The following is a 17158-nucleotide window of genomic DNA, read 5'->3' as shown; positions in this document are numbered from 1 at the left end:
AGAAGGAAAGGGTGACATCAGCATGAACCTAAAGGTTCCATTTCCAATTCTCCCTTCTCTTTGTTCCAATCCCAAGTCCCAGGAGAGCTCACTCTGGGGTGTTTTGAAGTACCTGCTTCTGGTCCCTATGACCGAGATAACTGGAACGTAGGATAGAAGCATGGTTGTCAAGATCCTGCCCATGTGCATTCCATACAGGAGGCTGCTTAAACTTTGCTTATGAGCCGGTACCAAAAATCCTGAAATAGTAATTTAAAGTGTAGTTGCATTTCTAATATGTATATAAATTTTAAGTATATATACGCTTAATACACACACACAGCTACATGCAAACACATACTCATCCTTTCAGAATAGCAGCATTTAGGGATGTCTAGGTGGCTCAGTTGGTTAAGCATCTGCCTTCAGCTCAGGGTACAATGCCAGGGTCCTGGGATCGAGACCCACATCAGGCTCCCTGCTCAACGGGGAGCCTGCTTCTCCCTCTGCCTGCCACTCCCCCTGCTTGTGCTCTGTCTCTCTCTCTCTCTCTCTGACAAAAAAATAAGATCTTTAAAAAAAAAAAATAGAAATGTTTAATAGAAGCTTATTCACAGAAGTATAATAGAAGCTAATGTTTGTTGTTATACAACCTTCGTATGAAGTACTGCATTTTCTTATTATGGTGACATTATGAGACGAGTACTGTTAACACCATTTTGCATGTAAACAGTCCTATAGAAGTTTAGTGGATAATTCCTATTTCTTCTGTACTTTTAGGGAGACATGGTAGCTGAAAAATCCTGAATTACCTGGTCTTACAGCCTGGATATGTTATCGGAATAGAGGAAATGGAATGCCCCCTACATATCAGTTATGGTTCATGGGAATCTCCTGAATGTTTGTGTTGTCCCCCTTTAGATACATCAGGATTGGAGACAAAGAATGTGAATTTAACAAGAACTTTCGCCTTATCCTTCACACAAAACTGGCAAATCCTCACTATAAGCCGGAATTGCAGGCTCAAACAACGCTCCTCAATTTCACAGTCACAGAAGATGGTCTAGAAGCCCAGCTCCTGGCAGAGGTGGTCAATATGGAAAGGCCAGATCTGGAGAAACTTAAGGTAAAAATTACAAAACCATCCATCAACATTTAACCTGGTATCTGCTTTGCCCAAGTTAGAGTGCTTCACCCTCGGACTGTAAGATAGGATACTTGCCGACCTGGGGTTTACACTCTAACTGAGAAAAATGAGGATGTATGTGAACAGTTAACACTTCGAGGGCTCTCCTGTTAAAGCAGGTAGTTAGCAGCATGCTCCCAGTAGGAGATGGGCTTGCTGTAGTTTGATGCAGGTGACAAGGACAAGCAAGGAGATGTAGGAGTCATGAGAAACAGAAGGAGAGAAGCAGGAGCATGTCCCGATAGGTTCAGTGATGATAGTCCAAATCAGCCAGGGCAAAAGAACGAAAAAGAAGAGTAATGGAATAAAGCTGGAAAAATTGAGGGGCTCGTAGCTGATGATGACTAGCACTTAAAGGAAAATGTATGGCTTTAAGTACAGTGATTAAGGAAAAAAATAATAAAAATGAGTGTTGAATTAAAAAAAAAAAAACACCACGAAGAAAGCCCCCAAACAATAAATGAAGCCTGAAAATGTAGAAGGAAGTCAGTAGCCGAGGTGAGTCGTTGCAGCAGAGATTGTACGTCCTGCCAAACCAAAGATACTGGCCATCTCGCTTTTATGGCAAGTGTTTGTCACTCCAGGTATAAATCAGTGCTTCTCAGATGGTGTTCCTAGAACATCAGCATCAGCTGGGAACCTTAAATGAAGAATCTCAGGCCCCAGACCAGATCCTGCTGAATGTGACCTTCTGGGGCAGGCCCAGCCGTCTGTTTTAGCAGAGTCTCTGCAAAGGATTCGCACCCATTTTCAGAGTCCATTGGAGGCAGCATTCCATTGGATTTACTTCTGCACCAGTCACCAACCAGAGCAGAGACAACCCTGGGACAGAGGCTGAGAGTGAGTGGGCTCGGTCCCCTCCGGTCTCCTCGTGCGTGTGTTCCCATGCGGTGACATCACAACCTGCCCGTAATGAGTGATCCAAGGCCAGGGTTTAGAGGACCATGGGCTGCTGGGTGTATCACTGCCAAGTTGGACATGGAACATGTCCATATTTGAAACACCATATGACCGTATAAGAAAATCGTCTTGTTGTGGTCGGCCATTCATGTACACATGCTTTTCTTTTTTGCAAAAGCTTTGACAGTTCAACTAATTTCTTTATTTGTTTTTATTTTTGATAGCAAAATTTTTCAAACATAGGAATGTAAAGAAAATAGTTCTAAGTTTCCATGTGATCATCATTTAGCTTCAGCCATGAGGAACATTTTGCCTCTCTCCCCCTTTTTTTTTTTTTTTAAATCAGAAACAAGCTTTTAAAATAAATGTTAACTTTGGAATAGATTTAGATTTATTTACACAAAAGTTACAAGATACTACAGGGTTCCTGTACATCACTAGCCCAACTTCAGTTTCTCCTAATGTTATCCTTCCTTTTTGCAGTACAAAATAATAAAATGTATTTAAAATACTATTCTACTTCAGTAAAACATGTCCATTCATTGTTGTTCAGTAAAGCATAGTAATCTTTCTCCCTGTTTTTTATAAGTTTGGGATATCATTCACATATCCTTTTTAATTGTATAATTCCTTGGTTTTTAGGTCATTCACAAAGTATCGATTTTACAACACTTTCAGCACCTCAGAAAGAAAATCCATGCTTACGGCTGTTACTCCCTGGCCCATGTCCCCACTTACCTAGCTCCTAAAAATCATTAATCTCTTTCTATCCCTATAGATTTGCCTGTTCTGGACATATCATGTAAATGGAATCTTAAAACAGCTGGCCTTTGTACCTGGCTTCTCTCACTTAGCCTAATATTTTTCCTAATATGATATTTCCACATCATATGGATTTTGCATCCATATGATAGCATCTATCAATTCTTCCTTTCTTATGACTGAATGATATTCTATTATAGATACTATAGACCATATTTTATTTATGCCCTCATCAGCTGATGGACATTCAGGTGGTTCCCACTTCTTGGCTGTAATGTTCAGTGCTTCTCGGAATGTTCACTGTAAGTTGTGTGCACATAGATTTTTCATTTCTCCTCGATATGTACCTCGGAGCAGAACTTCTGGGTCATATAGTAAGTCTGTGTTTAATATTTGAGGAACAGCCAGACTGTTTTCAAAGCAACTGCACCATTTTACATTTCTACCAGCTATGTGGAAAGGATGCAGTTTCTTCACATCCTACCCTATCTTTGTCTCTCTTTTTGATAATGGTCGTAGTAGTGGGTGTGAAGTGGTATCTCACTGTGGTTTGAACTTTCTTTTCCCTATGGACTAATGAGGTTAAGCATATTCTCATATATTTATTGGCCTTTTATATGTCTTCTTTAGAGGAGCTTCTGTTTCAAATCCTTTGCCCATTTTAAAAATTGGGTTATTTTTATTGTTGTATGATCTCTTCATATACATTGGGTATTATACTCTTACTGGGCATATAATATATAAATATTTTTTCCCGTTCTGATTGTCTTCACTTTCGTGATGGTGTGTTCTGAAGCACTCAAGTTTTCAATGTTGATGAAATCCAGTTTACATCTTTTTTCTTTGTTGCTTGTGCTTTTGATGTTGTATCTAAGAAACCATTGCCTCACACAAGTTTACTCCTATGTTTTCTTCTAGGAGTTTTAGAGTTTTAGCTCTTACATTTAGGTCTATAATCCACTTTGAGTTAGATTTTGTTTTTAGTGTGAGGTAGGAATCCAGCTCCATTCTTTTGCATGTGGGTACCCAGTTGTCCCGCAACATTTGTTGAAAATACTGTCCTTTCTCCCTTGCTTTTGCTACTTGTCCAAGACGAATTGACCATATTTCTGTGGATCTATTGTCTAATGTGAAAACTATACCTTCCTTATTAGTGGTAGCTTTATAGCAAGTCTTTTTTTTCTTTTTTAAAGATTTTATTTATTTATTTATTTGACACACAGAGAGAGAAATCACAAGTAGTCAGAGAGGCAGGCAGAGAGAGAGGGGGAAGCAGGCTCTCCGATGAGCAGAGAGCCCGATGCAGGGCTCGATCCCAGGACCCCGAGATCATGACTTGAACCTAAGGCAGAGGCTTAACCCACTGAGCCACCCAGGCGCCTTATAGCAAGTCTTTAAGCTGGGTATTGTCAGTCTTTCAACTTCTTCTGTACATTGACTGTTGGCTCTTCTAGATCTTAAGCCTTTCCATGTAAACTCTAAGATCAGGTTGTCAATATTTGCAAAATAATGTGCTGGAATTTTGATTGATACTATGTTGAATCACAGAAAGGAAGACACGATACCTTAACAATGTTGAGTTTTCTTATCATGAATATGGATTCTCTCTACATTTTAAAATCTTTGGTTCCTTTTATCAGAAAATGGTAGATTTCTTCATATATATCTTCAGTATAATTTTCTTTGATTGTTACCTAAGCACTTTAGTTTTTTGGTGCTAATGTAAATGTGTTGTATTATAAACTTCAAATTTCATTTGTTCATTGTTAGTGTATAGAAAAGCAATTGTCTTTCATATATTAACCTTGTATCTTGCAGCTTTGTTATAATCTCATATTTGTTAGGAGTCCTTTTGTTTATTTAGGAATTTCTACAAAGACAACCTTGTCATATGTGAACATAGATTGTTTATTTCAGCCTTCCCATTCTGTATACCTTTTCTTTATTTTTCTTGTCTTTCTGCATTTGTTAAGACTTTCAGTACAATGTTGAATAGAAGAGGTAAAAGGAGATATTTGTATCGTGTTTCCAGTTTTGGAAAAAAGCAAATAACTTCTCACCATTAAGTGAGGTATTAGCTAGGTGTTTCATTTTTAGATGTTCTCTATCAAGTTGAAGTTGTTCTATATTTCTAGTTTGCTGAGAATTTTTATCATAAATGAATGTTAGATTTTCTCAAACGTTTTTTCTTCATCTATTTTATTTATTTATTTTTTAAGATTTTATCTATTTATTTGACAGACAGAGATCACAAGTAGGCAGAGAGGTAGACAGAGGGGGGGGGGAAACAGGCTCCCTGCTGAGCAGAGAGCCCAATGTGGGACTCGATTCCAGGACCCTGGGATCATGACCTGAACTGAAGGCAGAGGCTTTAACCCACTAAGCCACCCAGGTGCCCCTTCATCTATTTTATACCATATACTTTTTCTTCAGCCTTTTGATGAGATGAATTATGTTACTTCTCAATGTTGACTTGGACTTGCATACTTGGGATAAATCCTACTTAGTATGGTATATAATTCTTTTTACACACATATTTGATTTGGTTTGCTCATATTTTGTTGAGGATTTTCATATCTATGCTCATGAAAGATATTGGTATATCATTTTGGGGTTTTTCTGTAATGGCTTTATCTGATTTTGATATTAGACTATAATGCTGCCCTCTTAAAACTGGTAAGGAAGTAATCCCTTTGCTTCTATTTTCTGGAAGAAATTGTAGAGAATGGATAACATTACTTTACATCCTTGGCAAACTCATCAGCAAAATCACCTGGACCCAGGTGCTTACTATTTTGGAAGATTATTGTCAATTCAGTTTTTTAATTAGATGTAGGCCTATTCAGATTATATGGTTTCCATTGTAAGAGTTTTTGGTAGATGTGTCTTTCAAGGAATTAGCCTACTGCATCTAAATTACCAAATTTATGAGCATACCATTGTTCATTATAGTCTTTTATTGTCCTGTAACCTATAGAATCAATAGTGATGGTCCTTCCTTAATTATTAACATTATAATCTGTGCTTTCTCCTTTTTTTTTCTTGATTGGCCAGGCTACAGGGTTATAAATTTTATTGACTTTTGTATAGAAATGATGTTTGGTTGATGATTTTTTTTCCCCATTGGTTTCCTGTTTTATATTTTATTGATTTCTCCTCTAATTTTTATTGTTTATTTTCATTTCCTTGCTCTTTGTTTATATTGCTCTTCTTTCCGTAGTTTCTTAGGGTAAAAGCTTAGGTAATTAATTTTAGAATCTTCCTCCATTTCTAATAAATGTGTTCTATGCTATAAATTTTCCTCCAAGCACTGCTTTTGCTACATCTCACACATTTCATTAAGTTGTGTTTTAATTTTTGTTTATTTCAATATATTTTTCATTTCTTTTGAAATTTCTTTTTTTTTTTCTGTCTGTTACATAGAAGTATAGTGTTTAATCTCCAAATATTTGGGGATTTTTTCAGCTGTCTTTCCATTACTGATTCCTTATTTAATTTCATTGTGGTTTGAGTGCATACTTTGTATTTCTGGGGTTTTTTTAACTCTTTCAGATGTGTTTTCCGGCCCAGAGTTTGGTTTATCTTTTGAATGACCTATGTGAGCTTGAAAAAATTGCATACTCTCCTATTTGTTGAGAAAGTATCCCATAAATGTTAATTCCATCCTGTGATTTTTCCTATTTCGTTCAATTATACTGTTACTGAATCTCTGCCACTAGATATATTAGCTAGAGTTTTGAATGCTCCAGCATGTGGCTTTGTCTACATCTAGAAATTTTATCAGTTTGTCTCATGTATTTTGACACTCTGTTGTCAGAGACATGCTCAATACGGATTCTTATGTTTTCTTAGAGAATGGACCTCTTTATCCTTATGTAATTTCCCTTTTAGCTTTTGATACTTTTCCTTGTTTTTGTGTCTGCTTTGCCTGAAATTAATATAGTGCTTCAGCTTTCTTTTGTTTAGTGTTACATGGTACATCTTTCTCCATTCCTTTGCCTTTGAGCAAAGCAGATTTCTTGTAGACAACGGACAGTTGGGTCTTGTTTTGCTTTTATGTTTTTATTTTTGTTGTTTGTTTTTGTATCCACAGTGTCAGTGTCTGTCTTTTAATTGATATACTTAGAAAATTCACAAAGTGATTATTGTTGACACAGTTGAATGAAAATCTACCATATTTGTCACTATTTTTTTTATTTACTGCACTCCTCCTTATCCTTTTTTTTTCTTTACTTTCTGCCTTCTCTGATTTTAATCAAGCATTTCATAGGATTCTATTACTTGTCCTATCTCAGCATGTAAGTTATACTTCTTTTTAAAAACATACAGCCCTTTCTTGGGGCACCTGGGTGCTCAATGGGTTGAGCCTCTGCCTTCGGCTCAGGTCATGATCTCAGGGTCCTGGGATGGAGCCCCGTGTTGGGCTCTCTGCTCGGCAGGGAGCCTGCTTCCCTCCCTCCCTCTCTGCCTGCTTCTCTGCCTGCTTATGATCTCTCTCTCTCTCTCTCTGTCAAATAAATAAATAAAATCTTAAAAAATAAATACATAAAAAATAAAAGCATATAGTCCTTTCTTTAGCATTTAGTATATATGTTTACAAGTAACCTAAGTCCACTTTCAAGTCACATTGTTATACTTCCTACTGGGACATGTGGGTTCTCTTTTAAAAGCTTTCCCGTTTCCTCCCTCCAGTCTCTCATCACATTGTTGTCATTCATTTCATTTATCATAAGTTATAATCAAATACATTGTTGTCTGTATTATTTTGAACAGTTCTGTCCTGAATAAGAAAAAAAGGGGGGCACCTGGGTGGCTCAGTTGGTTAAGCCATTGCCTTTAGCTCAGGTCATGATCCCAAGTCCCGGGATTGAGCCCCACATTGAGCTCCCAGCTCCACGGGGAGTCTGCTTCTCTCTCTGGCCTTCTCCCCTTTCATGCTCTCTCTCACTCTCTCTCTCAAATAAGTAAATAAAATCTTTAAAAGAAAATGCTTCTCTCTCTGGCCTTCTCCCCTTTCATGCTCTCTCTCACTCTCTCTCTCAAATAAATAAATAAAATCTTTAAAAGAAAATAAGAAAAAAAAATTTTACCTCCATTTATTCTTTCTCTGACATTCTTCCTTTCTTTATGGAGCTCTGAGTTCTGACCTATAACATTTTTTTCTCTATGACAAAAAATTTTAACACTTCTTGTAAGACATGTCTCCTCGTGACAGATTCTTTCAGTTTTTGTGTGTCTGAAAGGTTTTTATTTTTCCTCCATTTTGGAGGAGTGATTTGGCAAGATAGAAATTTCTAGACTGATGGTTTGTTTCTTCAGTATTTTAAATATTTACTCTTTTTACCTGCATGGTTTCTCAAAAGTTCTAGGAAATTCTTGTCCTCTTTCTTCTGTGGGTGAGGTGGGTTGGTTTGTTTGTTTTCCTTGTAGCTTTTTCTAAGATTTTTTCTTTGTTTGATTATGGTCTGATATATTTGTTTGTTTCTTACTCTGCTTAGTATGCTGTGAGCTCCCTGGATCTATGGTTTGGTGAATGTCATTAATTTTGGAAAATTCTTTGTCATTATTACCTCCAATATTTCTTCTCCTTTTTCTCCTTCAGGATTTCCCATGATATGCGTGTTAAACTTTTTGTAATTTTCCTACATTTACTGACTATTCTTTTCCCTTTTTTTCCATTCCTTTTCTCTTTCCTTTTCACTTTGAAAAGTTTCTGTTGACTTACCTTTGAGTTGGCTGATGATTCCCTTGATGTGTCCAGCCTACTGAGGAGTCCATCAAAGACATCCTTCTTTCTGTCATAGAGTTTATTTCTAGCATTTCCTTTCTTAGAGTTTCTCTCTCTCTACTTGAAGTGTCCATATAGACTTTCATGTTTTCCACTTTACCCATTAGAGCCCTTAGCACATTAAGCTTAGTTATTTTTAATTCCCAGTTTGATAATTTTAAAATCTCTGCCATTTCTGACTCTTGTTCTAGGGTTTGCTTTATCTCTTCAGCCTATGTTGCCTATGTGCCTTGTACTTTTTTGTTAAAAGCTAGATGTGATGTATTAGATAATTTGAAGTGGGGTAAGTAGAGCTTTAGTGTTAGGTTTTATATTTATGTGGTTAGGAGTTAGGCTGCATGTCACATTTGCTGAAACTGTTAGTGTTACAGGCTTCACTTTCCTCTCAGATCCCTGTTATTGTCTTGCTGTGTCCTTGGACTATTCTAGAAGCTCCTTCTTAAATGGAGTCAGTACCTTGCACTCTGTTGTAATCCAGTGTTATCATACTGGAGTCTCTTAATGTGATATGATGGTAAGGTATTTTGGATGGGAAGTATTCTATAATCCCATCATTAAATCCAAGGGTTTTCTAATAGGCCTGAGTCACTGAAGTTTGAACTTCAGACAAGTTTATCATTTATTTTTATATTCCCTATGCAAGAAAGGACATCCAGGGGAAACAAGAGTTGTCTAATCATCCTCCTGCCTAAGGTCAGATAAGGCTCTGACAATAAAATTTCCCTTGAGGGCAGGCATTTGTTAAGAGAACAGAAGGCTCCTGCATGCTTTAAATAGTTGCTTTCCTCTGGACATATTTCTTTCTTTTTTTTTTTTTTTTTAATTTATCTATTTGACAGATCACAAGTAGGCAGCGAGGCAGGCAGAGAGAGAGGAGGAAGCAGGCTCCCCACTGAGCAGAGAGCCCGACGTGGGGCTCCATCCCAGGACCCTGGGATCATGACCCAAGCTGAAGGCAGAGGCTTTAACCCACTGAGCCACCCAGGTGCCCCTGGACATATTTCAAAATGGTTTTTTTACCCCCTTCCATTGCCCAAAGCAGTAGATTTTTCTTTTTTCCCCTGATCTTCACTGTAATGAACCTGGTAAGTCTCCTAGAGGCAAATTCACAAAAGTATGAAGGGCTTCCCAAGACCACACCCCCCGAGGTTTTGAACCCTCAAGCTCTGCCTTCAACAATTAGCCAATGACTATAGTGAATTTGGCAGCAGCTGTGATGGTCTGTATTCACCCACTTCTCTGATTTTGAGAGTAACCGTTGGCCCTGTGACTTCAGTTCTTTGACGAATGTAGAAAGACTTGAGGATTCGCTTTCTTCCTGTTACGAGGTTGGAAATGACTTCCATCTCTTTAGATAGGAAGCAGAAACCAGAAGTTTCTTCCTATAGAGTAGATTCTTCCTGTAGGTTCCCAATGTTAAATGTTCAGGACAAATATGCATTCTCTGGACCCTGGTGTGCAAGCATTTCTTACCACATTTCCCGACTTGTTTTAAAGTAACTTTTTAAAGAGGATTAGTATGTTTTTAATTGTAAGTGCGATTTACTATATATGATCTGTGAAATTGGTGATTAAAGGATCCGCTTTCAAACCTGAATTGAACCACCATGTCTCACCCCTTTTCCTGGTTTGTGTTAGTTGGTTTTGACGAAGCATCAAAATGACTTTAAGATCCAGCTAAAGTACCTGGAGGACGACCTCCTTCTGCGCCTTTCTGCGGCAGAGGGGAGCTTTCTGGATGACACGGAGCTGGTGGAGAGACTAGAGATGACGAAAGCAACCGCGGCAGAGATAGAGAGCAAGGTAAGAAGACATGAGGGGCCCCCAGAGGGCACAACGCTCCTTTTGATTCAAGTGATTGGCGTAAAAATGTGATCCAGCCTGACAACTTCTCTAAGAGCGCTGACTTGTTGTGGATTTCGGTTCACTTAATAAACCGTCCTTAAAAATGTACGGGGCTCTGTGTGGAGGAGGAGGTGGTTGGACTTGTACTTATCCTAATTCAGCATAGATCCAGTCATTCACAGGAGACTCTGTCAGGCTATTATTTTTCCTGAGTGGCCAAATCGGAAGAAAATTGGAGCCTGCTGGCTTATATGGTCTAAAATCGAAAAAGGCTCAGCGTCCAGCTCTGGCAGACTGACATCCTACAGTCCCACCACAGGCTTCCTAGGCTGTTGTGCCTTTCAGGGAAATATTAGAGCTGATGGTTTGTTTGCAGGCCTTCACTGGTGGGAGACCGAGCAAGGGACGGTCTCCTGCTGTACTCAGATGCATTATTCACCCTGGGAAACAATGACATTTCCTGAATGCCAGTAAAAACTTTCATTGAGTAGATTTCCTGCTGAACGTCCAGCCTATGTCTCAATCTGCCTTGCGCATGATGTACACTTTGGACTCATACAACTGGCCATGAACTTTAAAAGTCTATTGTTTCAGAAGGAGAGGAACCTCATTTCCTTTCTGTAATATCCTCATTACTAAGTAATCTATTAATTACCCAGTTGAGGCTGTGTCACCACACATCCTATATGTTTGTCTTAATTTTAGCTAAGAAATGGAATCCCAAATTAGTCTTTCCTTTTAACTAAGTGAATTCTAGGTAGCTCCTAAGATGGTAAAGATTGGGGCAATTAAGTAAATTAGGTCTTAGCTTTGACGTTAGCTTCTAATTGTCTCTTAAAATGTCTCTTCCTATCTTCTTAGTATATTGCTATGTAGGGATTTCCCCCCTGCCCTGCTCTACATTTTATTTCCATTTATACACAAGAATGAGGAATCAACTTTGTTTAAAAAAAAAAAAAAAAGACTATCTTAAAAAGCTATAGGACCAGCAGTAGTCCTAGATTTAAAAAAAAAAAAAAAAAAAAGATATTTGAGCCTTGAGTAAAAATGAGTATGTTGGTTGTAGGTGGTGCTGCTGTTATTGTTGTTTTAATTATCTCTCTGACTGTGCCCAGGGGCTAATACATAAAGATAAACTAAATGAAAAATATGGGCATATGGATCATCTGGTACAAAGTCAAACAGTCATGAGAGTCTTCATATAAAGGCTTTTTAGTAAGCCTGGCTATTGGATATATTATTGACCTTGACTGCTTTTGTATACCTTGTTGACTAATAAAGTTATGGGCATTGAATTGACCCAGCAGACTTTTAAGAGCTATCCCTGGGAGGTGATAGAGCTGGGTTATTAAACCTGAAAAAGAGAGAGGAGGCAGGGGAAGGTGACATTACTCAGAACAAATTCTATAAAACCAAAACCAATCAGGTTTGTTTAATCTGTAACCGTAAAGCAGCTAACATTATGTCCATTCTCACTGAAAACTCAGTTTATGAAAAAAAAAAGTCATTTAAAATATGAATCTAATAATTTTAGAAAAATTGAAGCACATAGATGCCACACATGTTATCTATTTTAATGCAAATACTTTTCATTTCAGATACATCCCTTCCATCAGTTGGGTAGGTATAAAGAACATGAAGAGTAAGTTACTAGTTACTTACGTTGTTTGATCTCACCATAGGTGATTGAAGCTAAAGAAAATGAAAGAAAAATCAATGAGGCCCGAGAATGTTACAGACCAGTGGCGGCCAGAGCATCTCTTCTTTATTTTGTTATTAATGACCTCAGAAAAATTAACCCCATCTATCAATTCTCTTTGAAGGTAATGCTGAATAGGCTAAGAAAAATTTTTAATTTCGTGCATTCAACTTGTTTCTGGAAGTTTAGAATTTATTTTTAAGCAATCTCAGTATATCAGGACTCAGTAAGGAGTCCTGAGGATCTAGTGAGGAAAAAAAACCCTCATTTTCTCAGGAACTTTTATTTAAGGTTTTCATTAAGGCTTTAAGATAATTAAATTATGCGGCATCATAATACATTTTTTTTTGTTCTTAAACTAAATGTTCTTAAACTGAGTCTTGAGTTTATTATATATAAGGGAATTTTCCTTGTGATTCTTTTACTCTGTGAAAATGTAGGTGTCTTATATAAAGATTTCTCATGTTATTTTGGTAGAGCAGGAGAAAGACTGAGAACAAATCACTCTATTCCATACCAGGCATTTTTCATACTTTGTTTCATTCTTATGCCTGAAACATCCCAATATATTATTATACCCCTATTTAAAAAAAAAAAAGAAAGAAAGAAAGAAAGAAAAGAAAAGAAAAATCTAACATTTTCACATTTTAAAGCAGTTGCCCAAGAATTCACATTATAATGGTAAAGGCAGGATTTGAACTCGTGGTTGTGATCCCAAAGGCCATGCTTTTTACTTTGCCACATTGTGCCTCTAGGCAGTATTTATTCATTCTGTCACTCAGTTTTTAAACAAATTGCTGTTGACATCAATCATCATGCCAGATGTTGTGCTGAGTATCCAATTTAAAAGAAAAAAAAGGTATGAGTGGAGATACATCGGTGTGTGTGTATTTGATGTGTAAAAGTGATAAGTACAGTGAGAGAGAATAATAACTGTGGGAAGGATTCTTTCACTCTTACCTCAGGGAAGGCCTCTCAGAGGAAGTGACATAGTTGATTTCTATAGAGTTTAGCCACCTCTGGAGTGCTTGGGGAAAACAAGGATGTGTGAGGGCATGAAAGAGTTTGAGATTCAGGTGGTGAATGAATCTGTGTGGCTGGAGGGTAATTAATGAGTGAGGGAAAAGAAGACAAGACAGGAGTCTAGAGAGGTGAGAAAATGGAGATCATGGAGACTTCATTGCCAGATGGGGGATTATGGGTTATAGTTTGTCTACAAAAAGTAGCCATTGAATGGTTCGAAGCAGATGACAAAAGACTCAAAAAAAAACTTGACCCGTGGTTTGAAGCTAGAATAATCAGCCCTTGGAAATGGATTGGGTATGGACAATAACGAAAAGTGTCAAGAATAACTAGCAGGTTCCTAGTAGTTTGGAGCTAGTGTACAGAAGCTCTGAGAAGCACAGAGTGGTTGGATTTTGGAAAAACCACAGTGTATAAAGAGTAATAAAATTAAATCAGTAATATCAACCCAGCATTATCCAAATACGAAAACCAGACTAAGACATCACAAGGGAAAAAACCACAAAGCAGACCTCTTCATGGACACTGTTGCCAGTCTACTCAAGGAAAGACTAGCAAATTGATCCAGCCACATATAAAAAGAACAGTATATTATGTCCAAGTGGAATTTATGCCAGGAATGCAAGCTAGTTAAATATTTTTAAAAAATAACACAAGTCTTCATATAAATAAAACAAAAGAGAAAAGCCACATAATCACTTCGTTGGATGCAGACAAAGAATCTGACAAATTTCAACACCTGGTCAAAAAAAGAAAAAAAAAAAAAAACTGAGCCAACTAAGAATAAATGGTAACTTCTCAAAATGAAAATGGCCATCTATAAAAATCTATAGCTAATATTATACTTAATGTTGGAAAATTGAATGCTTTCCCCTAAGATCAGGAACAATGTCTTCTCGCAACACTTCTATTCACAACCTCCCTGTAGGTTATTGCCAATGCAATAATAAAACAAAAGGCACAGGCATTTTAAAAAAAGAAGAAAAGGTGTCTCTTTTTTTCCCCCACAAATGACCTAATCATGTATGTAGAAAATCTTAAGAAATCTACCCAAAAAACCTACTAGGACTAAGAAGTGAGTTTTTAGCAAGATGGCAGGATATACAAAGTCAATTGTTTTTATATATGAGTTACAAACAATTGGAAAATAAAATTAATAACTCAGTACTATTTATAATAGCTTCCAAAATCACAAAACTCTTAGGGATAATTTTAACAAAACAAGACCCATGTGCTGTAAGCTATAAAACATTGTTGAGATAGACCATGGAGGAGGTATACTGTGTTTATGGATTAGAACATTCAATATTACTACGATGCCAGTTCTTTCCAAATTGATCTGTAGGTTTGATATCTCAGTCAAATCTCTAAAGGCTTTTTTAATAGAAATCAGCAAGGTAATTCTAAAATTTGTATAGAAATTCAAAGCGTTTAAAATGACGGAACAATTTTGAAGAAGAACAAGAAATGTAGGGAATTTACAGTACATGATTTCAGGACTTTTTATAAACCTATACCAATTGGCCTAAAGAAAAATATGTAGATAACATAGAGTCCAGAGATAGTCCTGCAGATGTTTGATCAGTTGATTCTTGGCAGTGATACCAAGTCAGTGAAGAAGGGATAGTTTTTACAACAAATGGTGCTGAGGAAACAGGATATCCCCAAAGAATAAAATGAACCTGAACCATTACATTACACTTTATACAAAATTAGCTCAAAATAATTAAGCAAAACTATAAAATTTCTAGGAAAAAATGGGAGAGAGTCTTTGGGCTTTAGGTTAGACAAAGATTTCTTAGCATATAAGAGAAAGAAAAAAATTAAATCCTTTTTTTTAAAAAGATTTTATTTATTTATTTGACAGAGATCACAAACAGGCAGAGAGAGAAGAAGGGAAGCAGGCTCCCCGCTGAGCAGAGAGCTCTATGCGGGGCTCGATCCCAGGACCCTGGGATCATGACCTAAGCCGAAGGCAGAGGCTTTAACCCACTGAGCCACCCAGGCACCCCATAAGTGAAATCTTATCAAACTAAAAATATATGGTCTTCAGAAGACATTAAGAAAATGAAAAGGCAAGCCACATACTATAAAAATCTTCCAATACATGTATCTAATAATGAACTTCAACCAAACTATGTAAAGAACTTGGACAACTCAATAAGACAACTCAATGCAAGATTTGAACAGACATGTCCTATTATGCTAAGTTATGTGTACTGCCCTGAGCACGTATTTAAATGCTCAATGTTCCTCAGAAAAATATGAGGAAAAAGGAAAAGCAGAATGAAGTATTATTGTATACCAAAAAGAATAGCCACATTTGTACAAGCCCGGCGGTAACAAGTATCAGCACAGTTGCTGGACTGCAGCTCCTTCATGTTGCTGATGAAAAGGCAAAGTGGTAAAACCATGTTTGGAAAACAGGTTGGCAGTTTCATGTACAGTTCAACATAAACTTACAAAGTGATTCCACATTTCTACTGTGTGTCTGGGGGTAGCTAGACATCGGTCTTACCAGTCACTTTGAATTCCCCAGGCTTTCAACATGCTGTTCCTCAGGGCAATCGAACAGGCTGACAAGGTGGAGGACGTGCAGGGGCGCGTCTCGATCCTAATGGAAAATGTCACGCATGCCGTCTTCCTCTATACCAGCCAGGCGCTGTTTGAGAGGGACAAGCTCACCTTCCTATCCCAGATGGCTTTTCAGGTAAGGAATTCGGTCATTTGAAAGCATCCCCAGAGCCACACAGTCCCCTACCTCTGTTTATTACATGCTTTATTTCCACTAAAGGAAGACACGACACCTTTCTTGGAAGCCCTTGGTGGTGTGAAGTAAGTTTGAATTTCCCAGGGTAAACTTGGACATGTCCCAGCCTTTGAGTAGGTTCTGAAGTGTTGGTTTGGGGGAGGGGTACGCACTTTAAGTGACCCACATTAGCCGTCACCCTGAAAAACAGATCAGTGAGACCTCCCCCTCGCTTCTCAGGTCCTGTGCAGAGCCTGCCAGGTACTACCAGGGAGATGGCTTGAGATCAGAATTACGAGTCTAGATCTGGATGGTCCTAGGAGCCTCTCTGTCCCTTTAGAAATCAGTAAATGTGTAAAAGAGCTCCAGGTTTCACACTGCCACCTTTAGTGAGATCTACTCTCCTTTTATTCCTTTTCCTTTTCTTGATATGGACTTCAGCAGAAGATGTGATGTATGTATTTGAGAGAGAGCAAGCTGGGGGAGGGGTAAAGGGAGAGAGAGTCTCAAGCAGACCCTCACTGAGCAGGGAGCCTGACGCAGGGCTCCGTATCACAGCCCTGAGATCATCCCCCAAGTCAAAATCAAGAGATAGATGCTTAACGGACTGAGCCCTCCAGGTGCCCCAGCAAAGATTGCTTTTAAATAAAGATGCCCATGATGGGAAGAAAACATTGAGGACTGGACGCTAGGTGGAATAAGCATGTGTCCTTTCATTAGTGTTATTGCTGTCTAACTTTTTCTTATCAGCCTACATCTTGACAAAAGGTCAATGCCTCTTCTGTGCTGTGCCCTCCAAAGTGCCTTGCCCAAAGAAGGCATTTTATAAGCCCCTGCTATTAGCAGTGACAGACTATTACATTCGATATTTTCAGTGCTTGTAGATTTCATTGGGTTATTTAAGAATATGTAGGTATAGGTGCTTCATAATGTAAGTGAGGACTAGGAGCAAGATACTACAAAACGAAATTTTTGTTCTTACACGTATTATTCATTAACGGTAAAAAGCCAGGATTGAGAATAAATGATATGCACGCACGTGTATGCACATTGTCTATTTAAAACTGTCTTCCTGGGCCATGTGGGTGACGCAGTCCATTAGGCATCCAACTCTAGATTTCAGCTCTGGTCATCAACTCGGTGGTGAGATCGAGCCCCAAACAGGACTCTGTGCTCAGCAGAGAGTCTGTTTGAGTTTCTCTCTCTCTCTCTCTTTCTCTCAATCTC

At 38.0% G+C, this 17158-nt stretch overlaps 1 protein-coding gene across 2 annotated transcripts in view; it reads left to right on the top strand.

The window, feature by feature from the left end:
• Positions 1 to 17158, top strand: part of DNAH11 (dynein axonemal heavy chain 11) — a 324465-nt gene that overhangs the window by 271287 nt on the left and 36020 nt on the right. For both annotated transcript variants that reach the window (XM_032305983.1, XM_032305984.1), the window contains 4 exons: positions 901 to 1105; positions 10254 to 10418; positions 12143 to 12283; positions 15722 to 15892. In XM_032305983.1, coding sequence (XP_032161874.1) covers positions 901 to 1105; positions 10254 to 10418; positions 12143 to 12283; positions 15722 to 15892 — 682 coding nt within the window. The remainder of the gene's footprint in view (positions 1 to 900; positions 1106 to 10253; positions 10419 to 12142; positions 12284 to 15721; positions 15893 to 17158) is intronic.

Source organism: Mustela erminea, chromosome 11 (genome assembly GCF_009829155.1).
Source record: "Mustela erminea isolate mMusErm1 chromosome 11, mMusErm1.Pri, whole genome shotgun sequence".
NCBI classification, from domain to species: Eukaryota; Metazoa; Chordata; class Mammalia; order Carnivora; family Mustelidae; genus Mustela; species Mustela erminea.
The sequence above is the reverse complement of the archived record's forward strand: the minus strand, read 5'-3'. Positions and strand labels throughout refer to the sequence as shown.